General features: G+C 39.1%; 1 protein-coding gene across 1 annotated transcript in view; it reads right to left on the bottom strand.

The window, feature by feature from the left end:
• The window catches only part of SPEF2 (sperm flagellar 2), a 101,601-nt gene that overhangs the window by 32,900 nt on the left and 49,497 nt on the right, over window positions 1-19,204 (bottom strand). The window contains exons 17-27 of the mRNA XM_026649252.1: window positions 18,811-18,919; window positions 17,936-18,093; window positions 16,983-17,141; window positions 16,409-16,495; window positions 14,195-14,334; window positions 12,858-12,985; window positions 12,236-12,374; window positions 9,829-9,966; window positions 4,496-4,656; window positions 3,306-3,492; window positions 2,645-2,816 (exon numbers count right to left, since the gene is read on the bottom strand). Coding sequence (XP_026505037.1) covers window positions 2,645-2,816; window positions 3,306-3,492; window positions 4,496-4,656; window positions 9,829-9,966; window positions 12,236-12,374; window positions 12,858-12,985; window positions 14,195-14,334; window positions 16,409-16,495; window positions 16,983-17,141; window positions 17,936-18,093; window positions 18,811-18,919 — 1,578 coding nt within the window. The remainder of the gene's footprint in view (window positions 1-2,644; window positions 2,817-3,305; window positions 3,493-4,495; window positions 4,657-9,828; window positions 9,967-12,235; window positions 12,375-12,857; window positions 12,986-14,194; window positions 14,335-16,408; window positions 16,496-16,982; window positions 17,142-17,935; window positions 18,094-18,810; window positions 18,920-19,204) is intronic.

The raw sequence follows: 19,204 nt of genomic DNA, 5'->3' as shown, positions 1-19,204 counted from the left end.
CCCAATACTTCTGTTAGTCTTAAAGGTGCCACAGGACCCTCTGTTGCATAATATCCTTAGACTTCTGTAAAGCATTATTACTGCATGACATCCCAATTAAAAAAATTAACACTATAATAAATCAGCGTAGCACCTATTAAATGGATTAAAACTGGGTAACTAATAGAGCTCAAAATATAATTGCTAAAGGGAAATGATTATCTAATGGAGTTGTTTCTATTGGGGTTCTAGATGGTCACAATGATCCCTTGTGGCCTTAAAATCTATTAATCTATGACAATTTTCAGGTACACACTGTACCTTTTGAATGCTAAGTGTCAGTCAAATTCAGAGATGAAGTAAATGGTGATAAAAGTTCTATGTTGATAAGTAGGGCCCTACCAAATTCATGACCATGAAAAACACATCACGTGAGATCCGTGAAATCTAGTCTTTTATGTGCTTTTACCCTATACTATACAGATTTCACAGAGGAGACCAGCATTTCTCAAATTGGGGGTCCTGACCCACAAGGAAGTTTCTGGGGGTTCGCAAGGTTATTTTAGAGGGGGTTGTGATATTGCCACCCTTATTTCTGCACCATCTTCAGAGCTGGGCAGTCGGAGAGCAGCGGCTGTTGGGTGAGCGCCCCGCCCTGAAGACAGCACCCCGCCAGCAGCAGTGCAAAAGTAAGAGTTGCAATACTATACCATACCACCCTCATTTCTGCGCTGCTGCCTTCATAGCTGGGTGCCTGGAGAGTGGCAGCTGCTGACTGAGGGCCCAGCTCTGCTGGCAGCAGCGCAGAAGTAAGGCAATACCATACCATGCCATCCTTACTTCTGCGCTGCTGCTGGCGGCGGTTCTGCCTTCAGAGCTGGGATCCCAGCCAGTAGCCGCCGCTCTCCAGCTGCTCAGATCTGAAGGCAGTGCAACCATCAGCAGCAGTGCAGAAGTAAGGGTAGGAGTACTGCAACCCCCCTGCAATAACCTTGCAACTTTTTAAAATCATTCTATTAGTTATTTTTACATGATGGACCTAAAGCCTGAAATGAAAACAACAACACTAATATTATAAAGCTATTTTATAATTTTGTTTTTTAATACTGTGTTGGCACTTTAATTGCAGTCAAAGCACTTTGACTGTTAAGTGTTGTTAAGAACAGATAATGATAACTTTTCTTCCCCAACAACTGACTTGCAGCTGCTGTGGTGGTGCAACAGGATGATACCAGATCAGTATATCAGGTTGAACATAACTCTAATGATCAAATCTAAAGGTAACAAAATTGAGTGCAGCAAGTTATATCACTCTTTCAGTAAGTATGCTGCTGCATTGCCTACAAGATAAAAAAAAATTGTATTGTGTATTCCTAGGATGTGAAAGCCAGAAATAAAAGTTGATCAGCTCTTCCACTCTCAGGAGATGTACAACAACACTCTATTTGGCATAAAATGAAAAATGTATCCATTAATATCTTATATTGCGAGGGAAGATGGTTAAGGCACTTGACTTAGATTCAGGAGATCATCTGACACGGACTACTTGTGTAACCTTGGGCAAGTAATTTAGTGTATGTCTCCACAGCAAAAAAAACAACAACCCTGTGGCAGCAAGTCTCAAAAGACTTGGTCTCATGCTATGGGGCTGAAAATAGCAGTGTAGACATTCAGGCTTGGGCTGGAACTTAGCTTTTACAACCCGGGTGCCGAAAGGAGGAGGGGAAGGGTCTTGGAGCTCTGGCTCCAGTCCAATCCTGTATGTCTACACTACTATTTTCAGCACTGCAGCACGAGCCCCACAAAGCTGAGTCAAATGACCTGGGCTCTGAGACCCCTGGGCCGCAGGTGTATTTTTGCTGTGTAGACATATGCTAAGTGACTTGCCACAAGTAGTCTGTGGCAGAGAACAGGTTTTTTTTTTTGCTGTGTAGACATACACATAATCTCTTTGTGCTTCATTTGCCCATTTTTAAATACTTTCTTTCCCCTACCATTTGTCTATCTTCTCTATTTAGACTGTCAACTCGTTGAGGCAGAGACTGTCTCTTATTATGTGTACATACTGTACCTATTACAATAGGGCCCTGATCTTGGTTGGGACTCTAGGTGCTAATAGAATGCAATTAAATAATACATTGTTTATACCTTGTCAGAATGATGATAGAGCAGGGACAGACCTGATTGATCCATCATATTATAAAGATTGATACATTATAGTGTGGAATAATAGCCTTGGACTATTTTTATCCTGTTCCTTATTAATAAAGTAAGAAGTATTTATATGCTTTTAGCTACATCAGGAGATTAATGTTAGAAAAGAACCAGCATTTTTTAAAAAGTTGACATAATTTGATAAAATGACTGCAATGTGTACATTTCCAAAGCAATGCACAGAAAAAGATTAGCAAGTATTATTTTCTGGTATTACTTTGAACATTTATCCCTAAATATTATTTATGATTTAATTCACCCAACTATCACTCAACAGTCTATGGATTTCTTTATCACTACCATATCAGCACACTGATTTATCATGTTTTGAACTATCAAAAGAAAAGAGAGAAAAGAATTAAACTTTTGTAGTCTCTTTTTTAACATATGTTCATTTAATTTGAATAGTTTTATGCTCTATTTTTAAAAGAAAATCACATGCTTCAGTTACCTTTCTTTTTGGTGGGTGATTTTGGAGGTGGTTTCTTGGCATCTTTGGCATCCTTTCCACCACCTTTGCCTCCTGCTGCCTGAGGTGGTTTTTGACGTTCTTGTTCTTTCTTTTCTAGCTGCTGGCGTTCTTTTTCTTCCTCTGCTTCTTTTGATTGTATTTCAGCAGTTACCTTAATATTCATATTTTAACTTAACTATTCTGTATCTATAACATACAATGAATATTTTGAACAAGCTATCCTTTATTTTCTACTAGTGGTTGCTCTGGATGTATAATATAAATTAGATATTTTGATTCTTGATTTCATATTTGATCAGTATATGATTATTAAATAAGGAAACAGCTGTTAAAGCAAAAAAGCAAGAAGGAAAAAGATGGCAGCTTTAAATATTTCTTAGAACAAATGATTTAAGTATTAAAGGGAAGCAGGGGAAGTAGTCCAACTGGTAACCAAGCAGGGCTAGACTTCAGCGAAGGCTGAGAAGCTGAAGAACTGAGGGTATGTCTTCACTAGCAATGATAAAGCGCTGTGCAGCAGCGCTTTAATGTGGCTGTGTAGTCGCGGCACCAGCGCATGGGTCTGGTATTTGGACTGGAAAGATTTAGATCTAACTATTTAGCCAATCTGTGAATCTTTACTAAACAAAGCATTTCTTACCATATTTGATATTGCTGTTACTGCTGCTTGCCATGTATCAGTGATAAGTTTCTCATCTGCCCCAAAGTTAAATATTATACTTTCAGAGGAATTCCCCTCCTTATTGCTCTTTAGTTGAATTGCTTTGCTTTTCTGCTTGATGACATTTATTTCAGGAGAAGGGGGTCTACGAGGAACCATGGGAATCCTTGAAAACAAAATAAGAAATAACTCACTATCCCTATGGTGTGCTATATGGTTACATAGTGCAATTAAGTTACAGTATATTAAGAGAACCAGAATCCCATTTTCAAAGTCTGTGATAGCAATGGAAAAAGGAGGAACCCTCCCACGGATCACAAGAGGTAAAATTTGTGGATGACACAAAATCATATTGGTTAGTCCAGAGTAGAAAGGTTTATAAGGAACTCAAGACTGATCTACACAAAAACAAGGGACTAGACAACAAGTAATACACACTGGATGGACTGATATTAACTACTCATATATATACTGATGGGGTCTTGATAGACTGTAACCATTCAGGTATCAATATAGGTATTGTTATGCACAGCATTATGCCATTGTTATACACAAGTGATGGTATACTCTCACCTTGAATATTGTGTTTAATTCCTCACACCCAGCAAGGCTGCTTTAACTTATGTTCAGTTGACCCCAACCTCAGAGGCCATGCTCGTGAAATTTTAATTTTGTCACTGATCCAGAACTGAATGTTTAATATTTAACTATAATTAGTTGCAGGATTTGTTGGGGAACTGCCATAATTTGGGGAAAAGAAGGAACCTTTTATCTGGCAGCTTTTGTTGTTTTGTTACTGCAGAGAGAGGGGGAGGGATAGCTCAGTGGTTTGAGCACTGGCCTGCTAAACCCAGGGTTATGAGTTCAATCCTTGAAGGGGCCACTTAGGGATCTGGGGCAAAACCAGTACTTGGTCCTGCTAGTGAAGGCTGGACTCGATGACCTTTTGGGGTCCCTTCCAGTACCATGAGATAGGTATATCTCCATATATTATTATTATTATTAGATGGGGCAGCCAAAAGTGTCTAATAAATTAAATACATTACAATATTCAACATCTATCATATGGCTGTGATCTCCATCATCTATCTATTTAACAGTTACACATGCACAAACACACTTATATGCTAAATTAATTATGTTACTTTTTTTTACAATGCAGTTTTTACCTTCTTGACTTGCTTTGATCCACAGATTGCTCTACATTAACAATATCTAATAATGGGATTCTAGTGAACTCTTGACAGGCCTCTGTTGGCATTTTGCCTTCCATTCCCCTGTAATAGTCATGTAGAAATCTCTTTGTATCTTGGAAACGGTCCACTTCAACCTTCATAAGGGAAGACAGATTTACATTCAAAACTTGATGGAACAAAGCATTTTCTGTTTTTTATACCCTAAAGTATAATATCAAAAGCAATGCCTACTTCATGAGAATGCTTGATGGAGGCTAGAAAATAGGACTGGTTGATCATATGTGTTTAAGTATTTTATAATAAATACATACTACAACATGTACTGGAAAAGTACACTTTCAAAATGTGTGTTCAAAACTTTAATACAGATATTTCTAAGCTTTAATAACAATATCAGCTATGAAATAGGAAAATATATTTAATTTGAATATAAAAATATATTGATATTTAATTCGGACACATATATATATAAATAAAATTATATGAAAATAAATCTACCATGTGCTTCTAAACCGTAATTAAACAGATTTGAATACATCTTTAATCCAAATTATGAAAAACCTTTAATAATAATACTATAAAGCAAAAGAAATTTGTTTAAATGACCAAGAAAGAATTATAATTGTGCAAGCAGTATAAAGAAAAAACAAGTGGATTTTGTAAGGTTCAAGACATCTATTTATTTCAGAGTGAAGCCAAGAAGCATTAGCACCTGTCATGCTTTGATTTATTAAACCAGTAGTGTCGGAGTTTCTAACTGACAAAACGGCACTGCATATTCATGGGAAAATGAACAAAACCACACTCACAAAAAGAATAAAAATCTCATAGTGTAAAACAGCCAGTTGGTCATAAGTTAAAGATAAAAATTCTTCTGGCTGGTTACAGAAAACAAAGAAAGTGGATGGAAATCTGATATAGACTTGTTAGGGATATCAGACCTTGCTAAAATGAGTATATAAAATCTATACTGATACAATAATATAGCTACCTGAAGAACATATTATAGAATCCCATAGTAAAACCTACACCAGAGGATCTCAGCAATCAGGAACTCTCTGCCTGTTTTGTTGCTATTCTTATTGCCTTCTCTGACAAAGCTGTTGAATGTAAAGGTATACATATCACAATTTCAGACTTGCTAGTTTTAGCATGAGTAATTTTGCCCATCGTTGTCAATGAAGGTTATAGTAGGTAAAATTATTATTAATCATGTTAATTACGGTAATGTCAAAGGGCCAACCAAGAATGCGGACCCCTTGCGCTTGGCACTGTACATACACAGAGTGGCAGATGATCCATGCCCTGAAGAAAGTAAGTGTTGGGGAAGGGATATAACCCACAAGCAGAGTGAACAATGTGATGGTAGCAAATATCATGTCAGTTCCACGGGGGTGGGGAGAGGTTTGGGGTACTTAGGACGTAACAGTTTGAGGGGAAAAGTCAGAAGCAGCTCAGTGACTTCGGACACAATCCCATTAACTTTCAATGACACTTAGTGCTTGACTACACATGAACTTAGTTCATGGCAAAGTGGGTGCACCCTGCATTAGCTTATTCTGCTAAGAAGGATAGCTCAAAGTGCACTAACAAACTATTAGACGAGCCTTATGCGGATTCAAAAATTTGGATCCGCATCTGCAACAATTAAATTATATCCAACCCGCGATCCACACTCCACCTTCTATATGCATCTGCATCCACACCTGCACCCTCTAGAGCAGCAGTTCTCAACCAGGCCTACATGGCCCCGAGAGGGCCACAAGCTGGTTTCAGGGGGTCCACGGGCCCTGCCGGGCGGAAGCCCCGAGCACTGCCATCCCGTGCAGGGCTGAAGCTCAGAGTTCCGAGCTGAAGTCCTGTAGCATCATTTCTAGTGACTTCTACTTGCCCTGGATCATGTAAGAGCTGAGCTGTGCTCCCTATGTGAACAGAGAGGTGTCCATTTTTATAATGATCACTGTGGGAAGATGTGCAAATGGAACTCCTGTGCATATGTTGTGATGGTCCTTCCACTGTTGAGGGATTGTTTCATGAAGGTAGGTATGGAAAGAAGCATATTTAGACTGTGCCTGGTGGGTGAACATATGGTTCTGAGTCACGCTTGAAGGCAGCACATTCGAAGTCTGGCATGTTCCGTAATGAAGGTGGTGGCTGCCATGTGCCCCAGTAGTTGAATGCAGTTCCTGATCGTGGTTTGGGGGCAAAGCAGAATTCTGTTTGCTATGTTGGAAAGAGTCACAAATCTGTGCTGAGGAAGATAGGCTCTTTTTATCACTGCCCCCATCAAGATGTGCCCCTGTGAACTCTAGGTTCCGTACCCAGGTCAAGATGGATTTTTGTATGTACAGTTGTTGGCCCAATTTGAGGAAGAGTCCTATGGCCTTGGAAGGTGCCCGAGACATCAGTTCCAGGGGGCGGCTGTTCAGCAAGCAATGGTCCAGGTAAGAGAATACTAAAACATCTTTCCTGTGGAGTTGCGTTGCTACCACCAACATGACCCTTGGGGCAGATGATAGGCTAAAGAGGAGCATTCAGTATTGAAAGTTATCCTGGCCAACAATAAAATGAAGGGGAGTGGCATGTTGAAGGAACTGTTGTTTATTGGACGTCTTCACCACAAGGTGAGAACCTGAGGCAAAGGACACTGCCCAACGTACTCTGGAGTGGGTGTTTTGCTCATGGTCATATGCTTCTGAATCATGCTTGTTGCATTTCCCCAAATTAATGCCAGGTTACTTCCCTATTTTTATTAAGTTTCTTTACTACACATAGACTCAGTGATTGCAAGAGGGGAAGTATTGTCTCTTAGAGGTTCCCGGGGTGGTGTGGAATTTCCCAGGTTACTGGGTGGGGAGCTCAAGCCAGTGCTCAGTTGTATTGTAAAAAGGACCCCTAGATATTGAACCTGGCCCTTGTGGCTGCCGACTGCACCTGGTAGATGGGTTACATGAGTAAGAGAGAAAAACAGAGTTGAGGGAATCTCAACAGGACAATTGCTAGAGCTCTGACTCAGGCAAAGACAGTTCAGAAGGAACTGAGAGTGGTTCGCCCATGCAGTGCTATATAACAACAGCATGGGCATGAGACTGACTGAACACCCATGAGCAGGCCAAACGGACACTGCTATGAGAAATCACTGATCAAAGGTGCAGGGGGCTCTAGTGCACCTAGAGTGGAGTACCCGTAGGGACATGACTCGAAGAAGAACTGGATAAACAAGTAATTGAAGATGGCAGATGAAGGGTTGATGTTTGACATAGTAAGAGACTAGCCCAACTAAATAGGGAAAGGCAAAATTATTCAGGATGTTGAAGCATGGACAAGACTGATTTGATGCTGTAGAGAATGGAGGCCCATGAAAAAAGGATGAAAGTATAAATGTACAACATCATTTGTCAGTGCATCTATGAAAAGTGATATTTAGAGTGTATACTCTTAAATATGATACTGTAAAAGAGCTCCAAAAATATATATAATCAATGTCAAGCACTTAAAAGTTAAGAAATGACAGAATTAAGCTTGCCTGTGCGACTTTAATTCAGCCCCCTTCTGTGTAGGCATGATGATAGTTTTAAATTACATGATAACATGATATTTTATCCATAGAAGTCCTGCTTCATTCAGTGCACAGGATGGATGGTGCTCTATTAAGATCAGGTATTGAATATTTTGTTTTATCTGCATGATTCAATGCATGGCCTATGGTTTATTCATGGCACACTATTCAAACCCTGCTCTGAATACAGAATTATGAATTTCCTCATGAGCTTTTCTATGGCACTGATTAGGGTGCTTCCCAAACATTTATTTATCTTCAAAACACCCCTGTGAGGGGAGGGGATGGTATTATCCCATTTTACAGAGAGTGAGCTGAGGCACAGAGAGATTAAGGTCAAAACTATCCACTAATTTTGGATGCCTAATTTAAGAAGCTTAGGATCTGATTTTTCAGAGTACTTAGCATTAGATAGCACTTTATATTCAGAGCACAGCTCTCACTTGACTTCAGCTGCAGCTGTGAGTCTCCTTGCCCACCAAATCCCAGTCCCCAACCTGAGTCCCAATTTCCTCCACCCCCCAACACTCACTCACTCAGTGTCTCTCATCACCTCCAGTTCCAGCCTCACTAGACTCCTTGTCCCAGTCTACTCTTTCCCTCCCTCCATCCCTCCCGATATGGATCTTGTCCTCTATGCATTCAAGTCAGACAGCTTCTTCATCCATGCTGCCTGGGCACCAAAAGGGAAGGATGTCATTGAGAGCACGGGAAAGAGAGTCTCCGTTTTCAGTTCTAGTGTCTGTCCATGCCCTGGCCTGGAACAACTGGAAGCAGCAATTACAGGGAAAGTCCAGCTTCAACCCTGTAGCCCTGGGCTGGAGCATGCTCAGTCACTCTGTGGTGATGGTGCATGAGCAGTCTGGTCACTAAGAGCTGTGAGGGGATGGAGCATGTTCATTAAGGACAACACCTTTGGAGATTTTATCTGTTAAATGCTAAGAAGTTTTTACTGAACATGTGTGATATGAGGTTTTTCAAAGGTTTATAACTTGGCCAAAGGTGAGCAGAATTTTTCAGGAACAGCAAAAGGCACATTACTGACACGAAGGCCAATCCCTATCAAATTTCAAGTCCATGTTCCAAATTTAAAAAATGACCAGCTATTTTTTAAATGGCAAAACAATGTTTTTTTCCTTTGCTTCACGCTTAGAAATGGCTGAACTGTTTTGGCTGAAATTTTCCAAAAGACATCTGGCATATACAATTTCACCCCAAATGGTTAAAGTTTGGCAAAGTTAAAAGCAACAGAATACAGGGTCTTATAAAAGGAAGTATTGGGCAATCTTAAAATAGGTGGGTCTGGTAGCACTGTATATAATTATAGCATTTAGAAGGCTAAGTTAAGAACAGAGGCCATTATAAATAGAAAAGAATAACCAGTACCAGGATATTTCACTAAACTCATTTGATTGGAAAGCTGAATGCAAATAGCAACATTATGCAATATAGCCTGAAAATTTATTTTTACAGGACTATAATAATGTTATTTTTCTTGATCCGCTCTGCCCAGAAGGTGATACAATGCCAGGAGTGCACATGCATGTCTTCCTTTTTTTATTTTCTCACTCCTCACTTCAGTCAGCTTCCTCCTTTAGTAGGATTGAATTAAAGGGATATTTCGTCTTGACTGTACAGTCTTAAGGAACCACACACATGAAGTCCCATTGAGATAAATACATTAATCCAAGAGTCTGCCCGGACTATTGCGGGATCAGGACGATATTGATTTAGCAATTTACCATACCTGCATAAGTGAAAAGAAATGGTTCATCAGGATTCCCATATGATCTGGTAACCAGCCATCATTCATGATATCACTACGTTCTTGCTCTGCTTCTTCCCTTCTGTTTTCACAAATATCCCAGAGACGGTCCCTCAGGTCCTAAATACAAATACTATTGCAAATAACTGATGTGTAAAACCTTAGGCAATCTTTCATATATTTAAGAAATTATATTGGTGTGCATGGCAAAGGCACCTTACTTCAATCCCATTGTTAATTAAACACCTTTTTCCTCAGTATAATAAAAGTCAATCCAAACGAACCTGGCCAAAAAGTAATCAACTAGGCCCTGAAGCTCACAAAATCTAGCTTTGGAGACCCACCAGGGGCATGGATTGACTGAGAAGTAAGAAGACACAACTAGTAATACTGGTACCAATGAATGCACAATGTACCAGCTGTTTTTTCTCCAAAACTGGAGTGAGAATTGGTGGTGGTGGAGGCTGTAACCTTCACAGTTTTGGGGACCAGAATATAATTTTTGCTGGGCCAAAAGCCACTTATGGCAAACAGGTCTTTGAAGCGGAGATGCACCTGCACTGGCCTTTAAACCTGAAAGAAGGTACCCCTCATGCTTTGCTCTTAAAAAGCACTCAGTCCTTTATCTAATGGCGATTTCCCAGATTTCTTCTATATAGACACATAAAAAAAGAACAAAATTGAGAACAGAGGTACTGGTATACTGACCATATTTTTGACAAAGGAAAAGAATGAAAAGAAAAAGAAACAGTGCTTATTCCAAGTCCTCTGTCCACCATAACTAAACTCCAGGATAGTTCCCTAAGCTTTTAGGATTTCATTGCAATGCACTGCAGAAAAATGACACTGCAATTATAACATCTTGTTCCAATATGATGACAAGCACTTCAGGCCAGATCTAATCAATCATTTTAGCAAAACAGTTGGAAAATTATTTGCAATATAATAAACTCATCTCTTTAACAAAGTTAATACAAGTAAGGTTCACCAGAGTACCAACTGCTTTGAAAAGATCTGCTGAAAAGATTTTGCATTGTATATTAAAACAACTACCACTTTGTCTCTTTCACAACAGCAATAAGTCTGACTCAGGGTAAGTTTTTCATCACTGATTCTCTAGCCTTTTCTCCTACCAGTTTATCAGTTGCAGGCTGTCAATGTAAAAAGAAAGCAAAGGAAGGGGAAATATAAGTGGCTAAGTTCAGTCCACTAGTAGTAGGTATTAATTTAAATTATTTGCCTACTGATAAAATTATAATCACTATGGCCAAGAGGAGATATTACTAAAGTAACATGCAATATGAAAAATACAATAGTTTTATTTCATTGTATGCAGATCTTCTAAGACAGGGGTTCTCAGACTTTTGTAATGGTGACCCCTTTCACACAGCAAGCCTCTGAGTGCGACCCCCCTTATACATTAAAAACACTTTTTTAATATATTTAACATCATTATAAATGCTGGAGGCAAAGCGGGGTTTGGGGTGGAGGTTGACAGCTCGCGACCCCCCATGTAATAACCTTGCGACCCCCTGAGGGGTCCTAACCCCCAGTTTGAGAACCCCTGTTCTAAGAAGTACAGTTGCATTCCTTTTCTATTTAATGAAGCTGATTCTTTAGTAGCAACTGCCACAATTTTTTTCCATCTCCTGGAATTCTGCACGTAAAGTCTATTCTTCTCTCCATGTGACCTTAGGTTTTGCCACTGAGATAGAGCATCACATATGGGATATTCCAACTCCTGTATTTCTTTTTAGCCTCTTGAAATTGTTTTTAACTGGATTTATGCTATTATCCTGGAAAAAGTATATTCTGACATTTTGATATTAGAAATCACTCTCTCTTTTTGCCAGTCATGTAATCAATTCTTCATTTTTCAAATGTTCACCTTGCTAGCTGGGCCGCAATTTTGATGGGGCCAGGAGTAATGGAGACATTTTCTGGGGCTGGAGGATGGGGGAAGGGGGTGAGAGCTCACCTGGAAAAGGCTGAGGAAGTGTTCCATGTGCCCCTTCTACTTTTCTTTTTCCTTCCCTCTACTCCTTTTCTTTCAGCATGTGGGGGCTGCTTTTCCCTTCCCTCCTCTTTCTTCCTCATGCTTAGTGGGGGGAAGAGGGGACATACTCGATCAGAGGCCTAGGCTCTGAGACCTGTACCACACGCCACCACTGCCATTGGGCAGCAGGGGTTGTGCCAAAGCTGGCTCTGTTTGGTGACTGGTGCTGTTTGGTGGTGGTGGAGAGTGAGAAGGGTTGATATAATAGTTACCTAGGCACGGTAGCATTAGTACATTAGTATTCATATTACATCAATCCTGTGTGAATTCAAATGCCCAAAGATGTACAAAGCTCCAGAGCTAGATAAATTGAAACATTTGCCATTTACTTACAGTAACCCTTTGGTGTAATTCTGCTTTTGTTTCCTCATCTTCCCACAGATCATCAGCAATGGAGTTATAATCAGATTGCCACTGAGATACAAACTCCTGCTTATGGTCTGGACGCTTCAGGTAATCCTTAAAATGGTTTCTGTGAACAGTGAGTCAAAACAAGAGTTTTAGCACTAAAACATACATAGTGTACTAGGTTTCTGAGTGGTAGCCTGAATAAAGACTGGGAGTGGTTGGATCATTAGACAACCTAAATTAATTTCCCCAATACTAATTTCTACCTACTGTTACTCACACCTTCTTGTCAACTGTCTGTAATGGGCCACTCTCTTACCACTTCAAAAGTTATTTTTCCTCCCTTGGTATCATGCTGTTAATTGATTTATCTCATTAGACTGACCTCACACTTGGTAAAGCAACCCCCATCCTTTCATGTATTTATACCTGCTCCTGTATTTTTCACTCCATGCATCTGATAAAGTGGGCTCTAGCCCACGAAAACTTATGCCCAAATAAATGTGTTAGTCTCTAAGGTGCCACAAGGACTCCTCATTGTTTTTATAATGTACTAGAGGATTAATATAAAATGAGAATTCTAATGCAATAAACTACTGTTACTCACCTATTATCTGCTAAGTAGTGAATCACAGAATACCGTTCTTCTCTTAAACATCCAAGTATAGTTTTGATGGTATTTTCATAAGTATTTTCTACCGTTTCCCAATAAGGTACTAAAAATTCAGGTATTTCCTGTTAATTATTAAAATACACAAATCTTTACTTTATATACTTCCTACAGCCTGTCCAAATACACCATCAGCAAGTATAGGAAAGAGGTACCTCTGGACATCAGGTTAACAATATATTTCCTTTATTTTATTTATAATTAAGGCCACGATTATGTCATGGAGGTCATGTAATTCGGGACTTCCATTGACCTCCGTGACATTTTCTGCCCTGGGGCTGGAGCTCCCAGCCAGCCCCGCCCTCGCAGCTCCCAGCCCCCAGCCTGGTGGGAGGACCCTGCAGCTGCCCAACCACGCAGGGAGGAGGGGCTGGTGGAACTGCAGCTGTCCAGCCGCCTCGGGGCATGGGGGAACTCCCCGCAGCTGCCCAGCCAAGCAAGCGGGGGGACCCCAGGCAGCTGCCCAGCCATGGCCAGTGGCCCCCCTGCATCTGCCCAGCTGCAGCAGGCAGGTGTGGGGACCCCGCACAGCTGCTCAGCTGCGGCGGGCAGCCAATAGACCCCCTGCAGCTGCCCAGCCGTGGCGGGCAGCAGGGACTCCCCACAGCTACCCAGCTTTAGCTGCAGCTGTGGCCAGGGCATCCTGCAGCTACCAGCTGCCCAGAGCAAGGGGACCCCGCAACAGCCCAGCCCCAGGGGCAGGGGACCCTGGAGCTCCCACACACCTTATCGGTGGGGGACCCGGGAGCCCCAGCAGCAGGGGGTGCTGAACCCACCTACCCCTTTTGTCAGGGATATTCTTAGTGAAAGTCAGGGACAGGACATGGGCTGCCATGAATTTCTGTTTATTTCCCATGACCTGTCCCTGACTTTTACTAAAAATATCAGTGACAAAAACTTAGCCTTAGTTATAATGTATTACAAATACCCTGCCAAAATATAATATTTACTCTGGATACATCTTTCATAATATTAAAGTGTTACCATCTTGTCAACCATGTGCATTGTCACTCTGAGGAATTAACCATAAACTTCTAATATATGTCATTATCAAATTATCAGATATTTTCAATACTGTACACTGAGTTGCAGCATATTTTTAAAATCTCATCTCTTTAGGTATTTATATTTGTAATTCATGCTACAATCTCTCCTGCATTCATTATGTATTAGAAATATCTTTAAAAATGAATTCATTTGTAATGGACAAAAAGTTATATAGAACTCAATAAAGTATAGTCATATAAAAGATTCCTAATCTTGAACTGCTGCACCTTGGGAAGTGGCTCATCTATATAAACCCATTCATCTGATCCTGGTTTAATTGGTGGTGGTCCTATAAGGGTGGGAGGAGGTAGATCTTCAGGTGTACCTGGTGAAGATTTTTTCCCCGGTGATTTTCCTCGAACAGAGCCTTAAACATGAATGCACAATTAGTACTCTCAAATATATTTTACATAAGAATACAAACATGGACCTAGACACCTAAGATGCTTAGTTGCCGTCAAATAAAGTTTGCAGGTGTTCAAATGTGTCACCCCACAACCAATATCTAGCTGAAGTCAGTAGTTTTGCAGCTATATAGTGATATTTTCCAGTTTAGCTTTTATTTGATTTGATTTGCCAAAAAAATTAGGTTTCCTAAAGCTCTGCTGTGGAAGAAATAGAAAGATAATGAAACAAGTTACTTATCATGTTAACAAAAAGTAAATGGTATTGTTACCATTATGACTGACAGTATAGGTACCATGATTTCAAGGTATCACCATGTAATTTCTGCTTGATGGAGCTTGAACACTGTAAATATTTACAGTTTCTATACAGCAGGGCTGGGAAGAGCTGGAGTCAGACTGAAATAATTTCTAGGACCAATAATCCTTTGAGGTTACCCCATGACTTCATGGCAAGATGCTGTTTTTAAATTCAATTAACCCTAGGCATTAGGGTTACTCAGAGTGCTTCATTTGATATACACTCTACTCTTAACTTTACATGTACTGCAAAGTACAAAGTAAAGCATAGGTCATAGCCCTGCAAGTGGGGATACACAACACATAGTCTGAAAGACTTCTAGCAAAAGGAAAATGAAAGAATGGGTACTTACAATCACTCTCACTACTGGATCACTTTCTAAATACTAGGTGTTTTTAAATTGTTGAGGAATGAGAGAGAAATGGGCAAAAGGAGGGGCAGGAAGATGGTATGGGCAAGATTCAAAGGGGGAAGAAGAGGAATAAAAACAGAAAAATCAGATATATAGGGAAGGGGAAAGAAACAGGTGAATTTGGATCCAAACCCCGGCACTGAGGGAAAACTGAGAAGTATGGAAGGAGCAGAAAATGAGTGGTACAAGAACTGGGGGAAAGACCAAGGCAGATAAAGGAAGATAAAGTTAGTAAACTAAAGAGGGGGATCAGAAAAGATCATTCAAGAAGGGAGCTGGGTGGGGGAAATCTAGTGGCCTGCAGGAAAATGTGGAAAACTACTTAAGAAAACCATCCATAGGAACTATAAGTGCGGCAAGATTTGCAATTGTCACCTGCACTCCACCTTTGTACTACTTTAGGAGGGGGATCCAGCCAAATAATTTTGTTCTGGGAGCAGTCAGACAAGAACATAAGGTATGGTAAAATAATATTGGCTATACTGAGTAGAGAATTGAATGGGTCATGTTGTGTACAATAAGCTCATTTAAAAATGCTATACAATGGTCCCATTCTTTTTATTTAAATTTTTAGTGAAGACATATCTTGGTTCACTGCCTCATAACTGTGACAAATCTGTACATCCAATAATAGCATAACTAGTATTCCCCAAAGGAACAGCTGCTTCTGAAAGTGCTGACTTAGTATGCCAGAAAGCAGATAAGCTGATGACCAAATAAAGTACTCGGATATCTGTACTAAACATTGTGATGTCCCTGTCAATGCCCTAAAGCTCCTCCCAGTGCTCCCCCACTTAATAGCCCTACACTCATACCTCTGCTTTGCTCACATCATCCCTCTAGCTTATGAGAACAGGATTGGACTCCATTTGGAATTCATCAACACAAACCCTGAATTGCTTGTTGTTGACTGACCCAAACGATTACTGCCCCATGGGGTCTGAGTGCTCTGCAGCACCTCCAGTGTGAAATCCTTGCTCCTCTCAAATCAATGGGAGTTTTGCTATTGACTTCAGTGGGGCCAGGCTTTCACGCCAAAGTGCATGCACATAAATGCAGAAGACGAAGCCAACCACGTGATTCCTTGGAAACATTTTATCCAATTATCTGTCATGTGTGACATTTACAAGAATTCATCACGAAGTGGCTGAATCTCCCTTTGTTGGTATACTACACCAAACTATCCATATCTCAGTGTGCCTTACATCCTAATTAACAGTTATCAACACTATTTTTAAAGAGAGGAGTGGAAGGTAAGTAAGAACTATACATCCTTATGTTAATTACCAAAACAGTAAAAAAAAAATGCAAAAGTGTACTCCACCTGGTTTATTTGCTGCATCTTTTCCCTTGGGTGCTTCATCTTTCATTACCTTTTTGTCCTTAAAGGATTCTGATTTTTTGGGTAGCTCTAAGGAAAGTTTTAAAAAAACCACAAAGACACACAACAGAGACACCTTTAAGATGCAGAGTTACCAGCATTTCTGAAGTGTTAGCATTAAAGAGAAATTGGTATATTAGTATGTTGATAATGGTCTTTCCTGTATATACATTGCGCTGTCTCAGATGGTGCGGGTACTAGCTCTGAGGTTAAACACAGGAAGGAAAGGCTGAAATTAATACTCAGTTACCTCAAAGAAGTAAATTATACCAGCAGGACAGCTCCTTTTGAACATTTTAGAACCTCTTCTCAAAGTATCTGTGAGAAGCTGTGAAACTGACTCATATAATTGGAAAAGGTAGACAGGCTGGTTCAGAAGTTTGGGACAATTATTTAATAGGAAATACGCTCTAGTTAATCTTTTTTGAAATACACTGAAAATATTTATTATTTCCCAGGATCTGTTCCAAACAGCTAAGAGCGAGCTCTATAAATAAGTTTGCTATGGCTGACAAACCTTTGAGTGATTTGGATTTTGCAGGCATAGGCTCCTGATCTTGAGAAGGAGATTCAGTTTCCTTATTTTTATCTGCTGGAACTGTTAGTGTCTCAGCTTGTGGCAAAGGGGTAGGAACTTCTTGCTTTTTCTCAGCTTCTTTTTTTTCCAGTTCTTTTCCTTCAACACAATTTCAATAAAACACATATAATCTGATAAAAGAGGTACTCTAAACATATTATTAATTTTGAACCAATAAATCTTGAAGATTATTCACTATTATATCTTATAAAATATCTGTGTGAACAACAAATATGTTTTTACTTTTGTTTTATGTATTTAAATGGATTAGCATTAAAAGAAAGCTACGTTTAAAATGGGTGCATCCATTTGCCTTTGCACAAGCCGTATATTTATAGAGACTTGCTGAAAATATGCCTTTTAAAATTAAACATAACTTGACAATTTTTTCTCTCAGTTATACCAGTGTAAAACTAGATCAACATCAATTAAGTTATTCCAAATTTATACTAGTGCGTCTGGGAACAGAATTTGGCCCAGGCTTACACAATACATATATACATTAATACACACACAACAGCTGAACTACCACCAAAATTCCAACTTTGGTATTTTTGTGAGTTTGATCCAAAGAAAAGTTTGCCATTTCTGCAAGTGAATATAGCTTTTCATGGGCAAAATAATAAAATTTCACCTAATGGGGGAAATCTGTTTGCCTCCACAGTATAATACGGGTCTTTGTCAATAAAATATATAGTTAGAAAATGTTTTTGTCTATATAAAAAAATTTGCAGTGAGAATGAAAAATGTGTCACTTTTCCACAAACCTGCAAAAATATTATACCTTTCAGTGGCAGTGAGATTTTTTTAAGCTCCCTTCTGAATTATAAAGACCCAACCATATATTTTAATATTAAAGTTTTCATATGAAAAAAATAAATTCAAAAACTTACTTCTATTCTCTTTTTTAGCAATTTCCTCCAATAAGATTTCCTTTATCCTTTTACACAGAAGGTTCTTCTCTGTCTCACCATTAACTTTCACTAGAATATTTTGCTGCACTGAAAACCATTTCTCCAGTTTTGGCCAGTTGTCTAGAAAGCCCGCAATTCTGTGAAATCATATCAGTGTATAATTTTAAAATCAAAATGTTAAAACAAATGGTGAAAAATAAAATATTATTCCCAACCCAACAAACACATTTAATAGCATAGTGTCTAATCTAAATCTAATGCCAATCGTGAAGATATTCTGGATGCAGAACTCCCAGTGTAGATAAGGTCACAGGTTAAACTAATCTTCTGTTACATCATCATTAAAATCACTAATTATTAATATATTAATATAAACTAATTACAAATTTAAAAATGCAGGTTGTTGTCCCTTTAAATTTGCTTGTTATACAAAATTAAATATTTAAAAGTATAGTACTATTTTTGTATATAAAAATAAAAGAGAAAGATAAAAGAAAGCCCAATTTTGGAAATCTAATACCCTAGGCCAAATTTAGACACAACATGCATTTATGTATCACATAATATAAATATGTAAATAGCTGTTTTGATATTAATTTGAAAAATAATCTTTTCAAGACTTTGAAAAGTAGAGTATATGAATTATTATCTTTGGGAATCATTTATACTATACCAATAAATGAGGACACCTACTTGGGCCCCACTTCAGCAATTTCTTAAGGACATCCTTAACTTTAAGTACATGAACGGTGTCATTAGAAGTCAAGTATACTCTGACTACTCTGTGCTTAAAGTTAATGACATGCTTCAGTACTCTGCTGAAGTAGAGCCTTACTGTACTAAATATAACAAACCTATGTTGTATCTGGTCCCTGACTAAGTCGATCTTCTCTCTTTCTTTGAGTTCAAGATCTGAAGCTTGATCACTGTCTTCCAGCTGAATCTGTGATGACCCTGATTTATCTGTTGAGTAGAAAATACCAGAGACTATTGAAAGAAGTTACTACATAGACTTGTTCTGTGTTCCTGTTAAAAAGTTTATCAAAATGAAAACATCGACTGGCTACTTCACTCCTTCATTTTTAAAACTGGCTCCATACATTCTACACAAAGGAGATGGTAATACAGTACTTTATTAGGAATACATTCTCATTAGGTTCCTGGGACTATGGCATTTACTGTCAAATTTTCAAAGTGCTTTAGCAGCACAATCCCTTTAAATTATTGAGAATTGCAAATCTAAAATTC

Source organism: Terrapene carolina, unplaced genomic scaffold, assembly GCF_002925995.2.
Source record: "Terrapene carolina triunguis isolate 2854851 unplaced genomic scaffold, T_m_triunguis-2.0 Scaffold69, whole genome shotgun sequence".
NCBI classification, from domain to species: domain Eukaryota; kingdom Metazoa; phylum Chordata; order Testudines; family Emydidae; genus Terrapene; species Terrapene triunguis.
The sequence above is the reverse complement of the archived record's forward strand: the minus strand, read 5'-3'. Positions and strand labels throughout refer to the sequence as shown.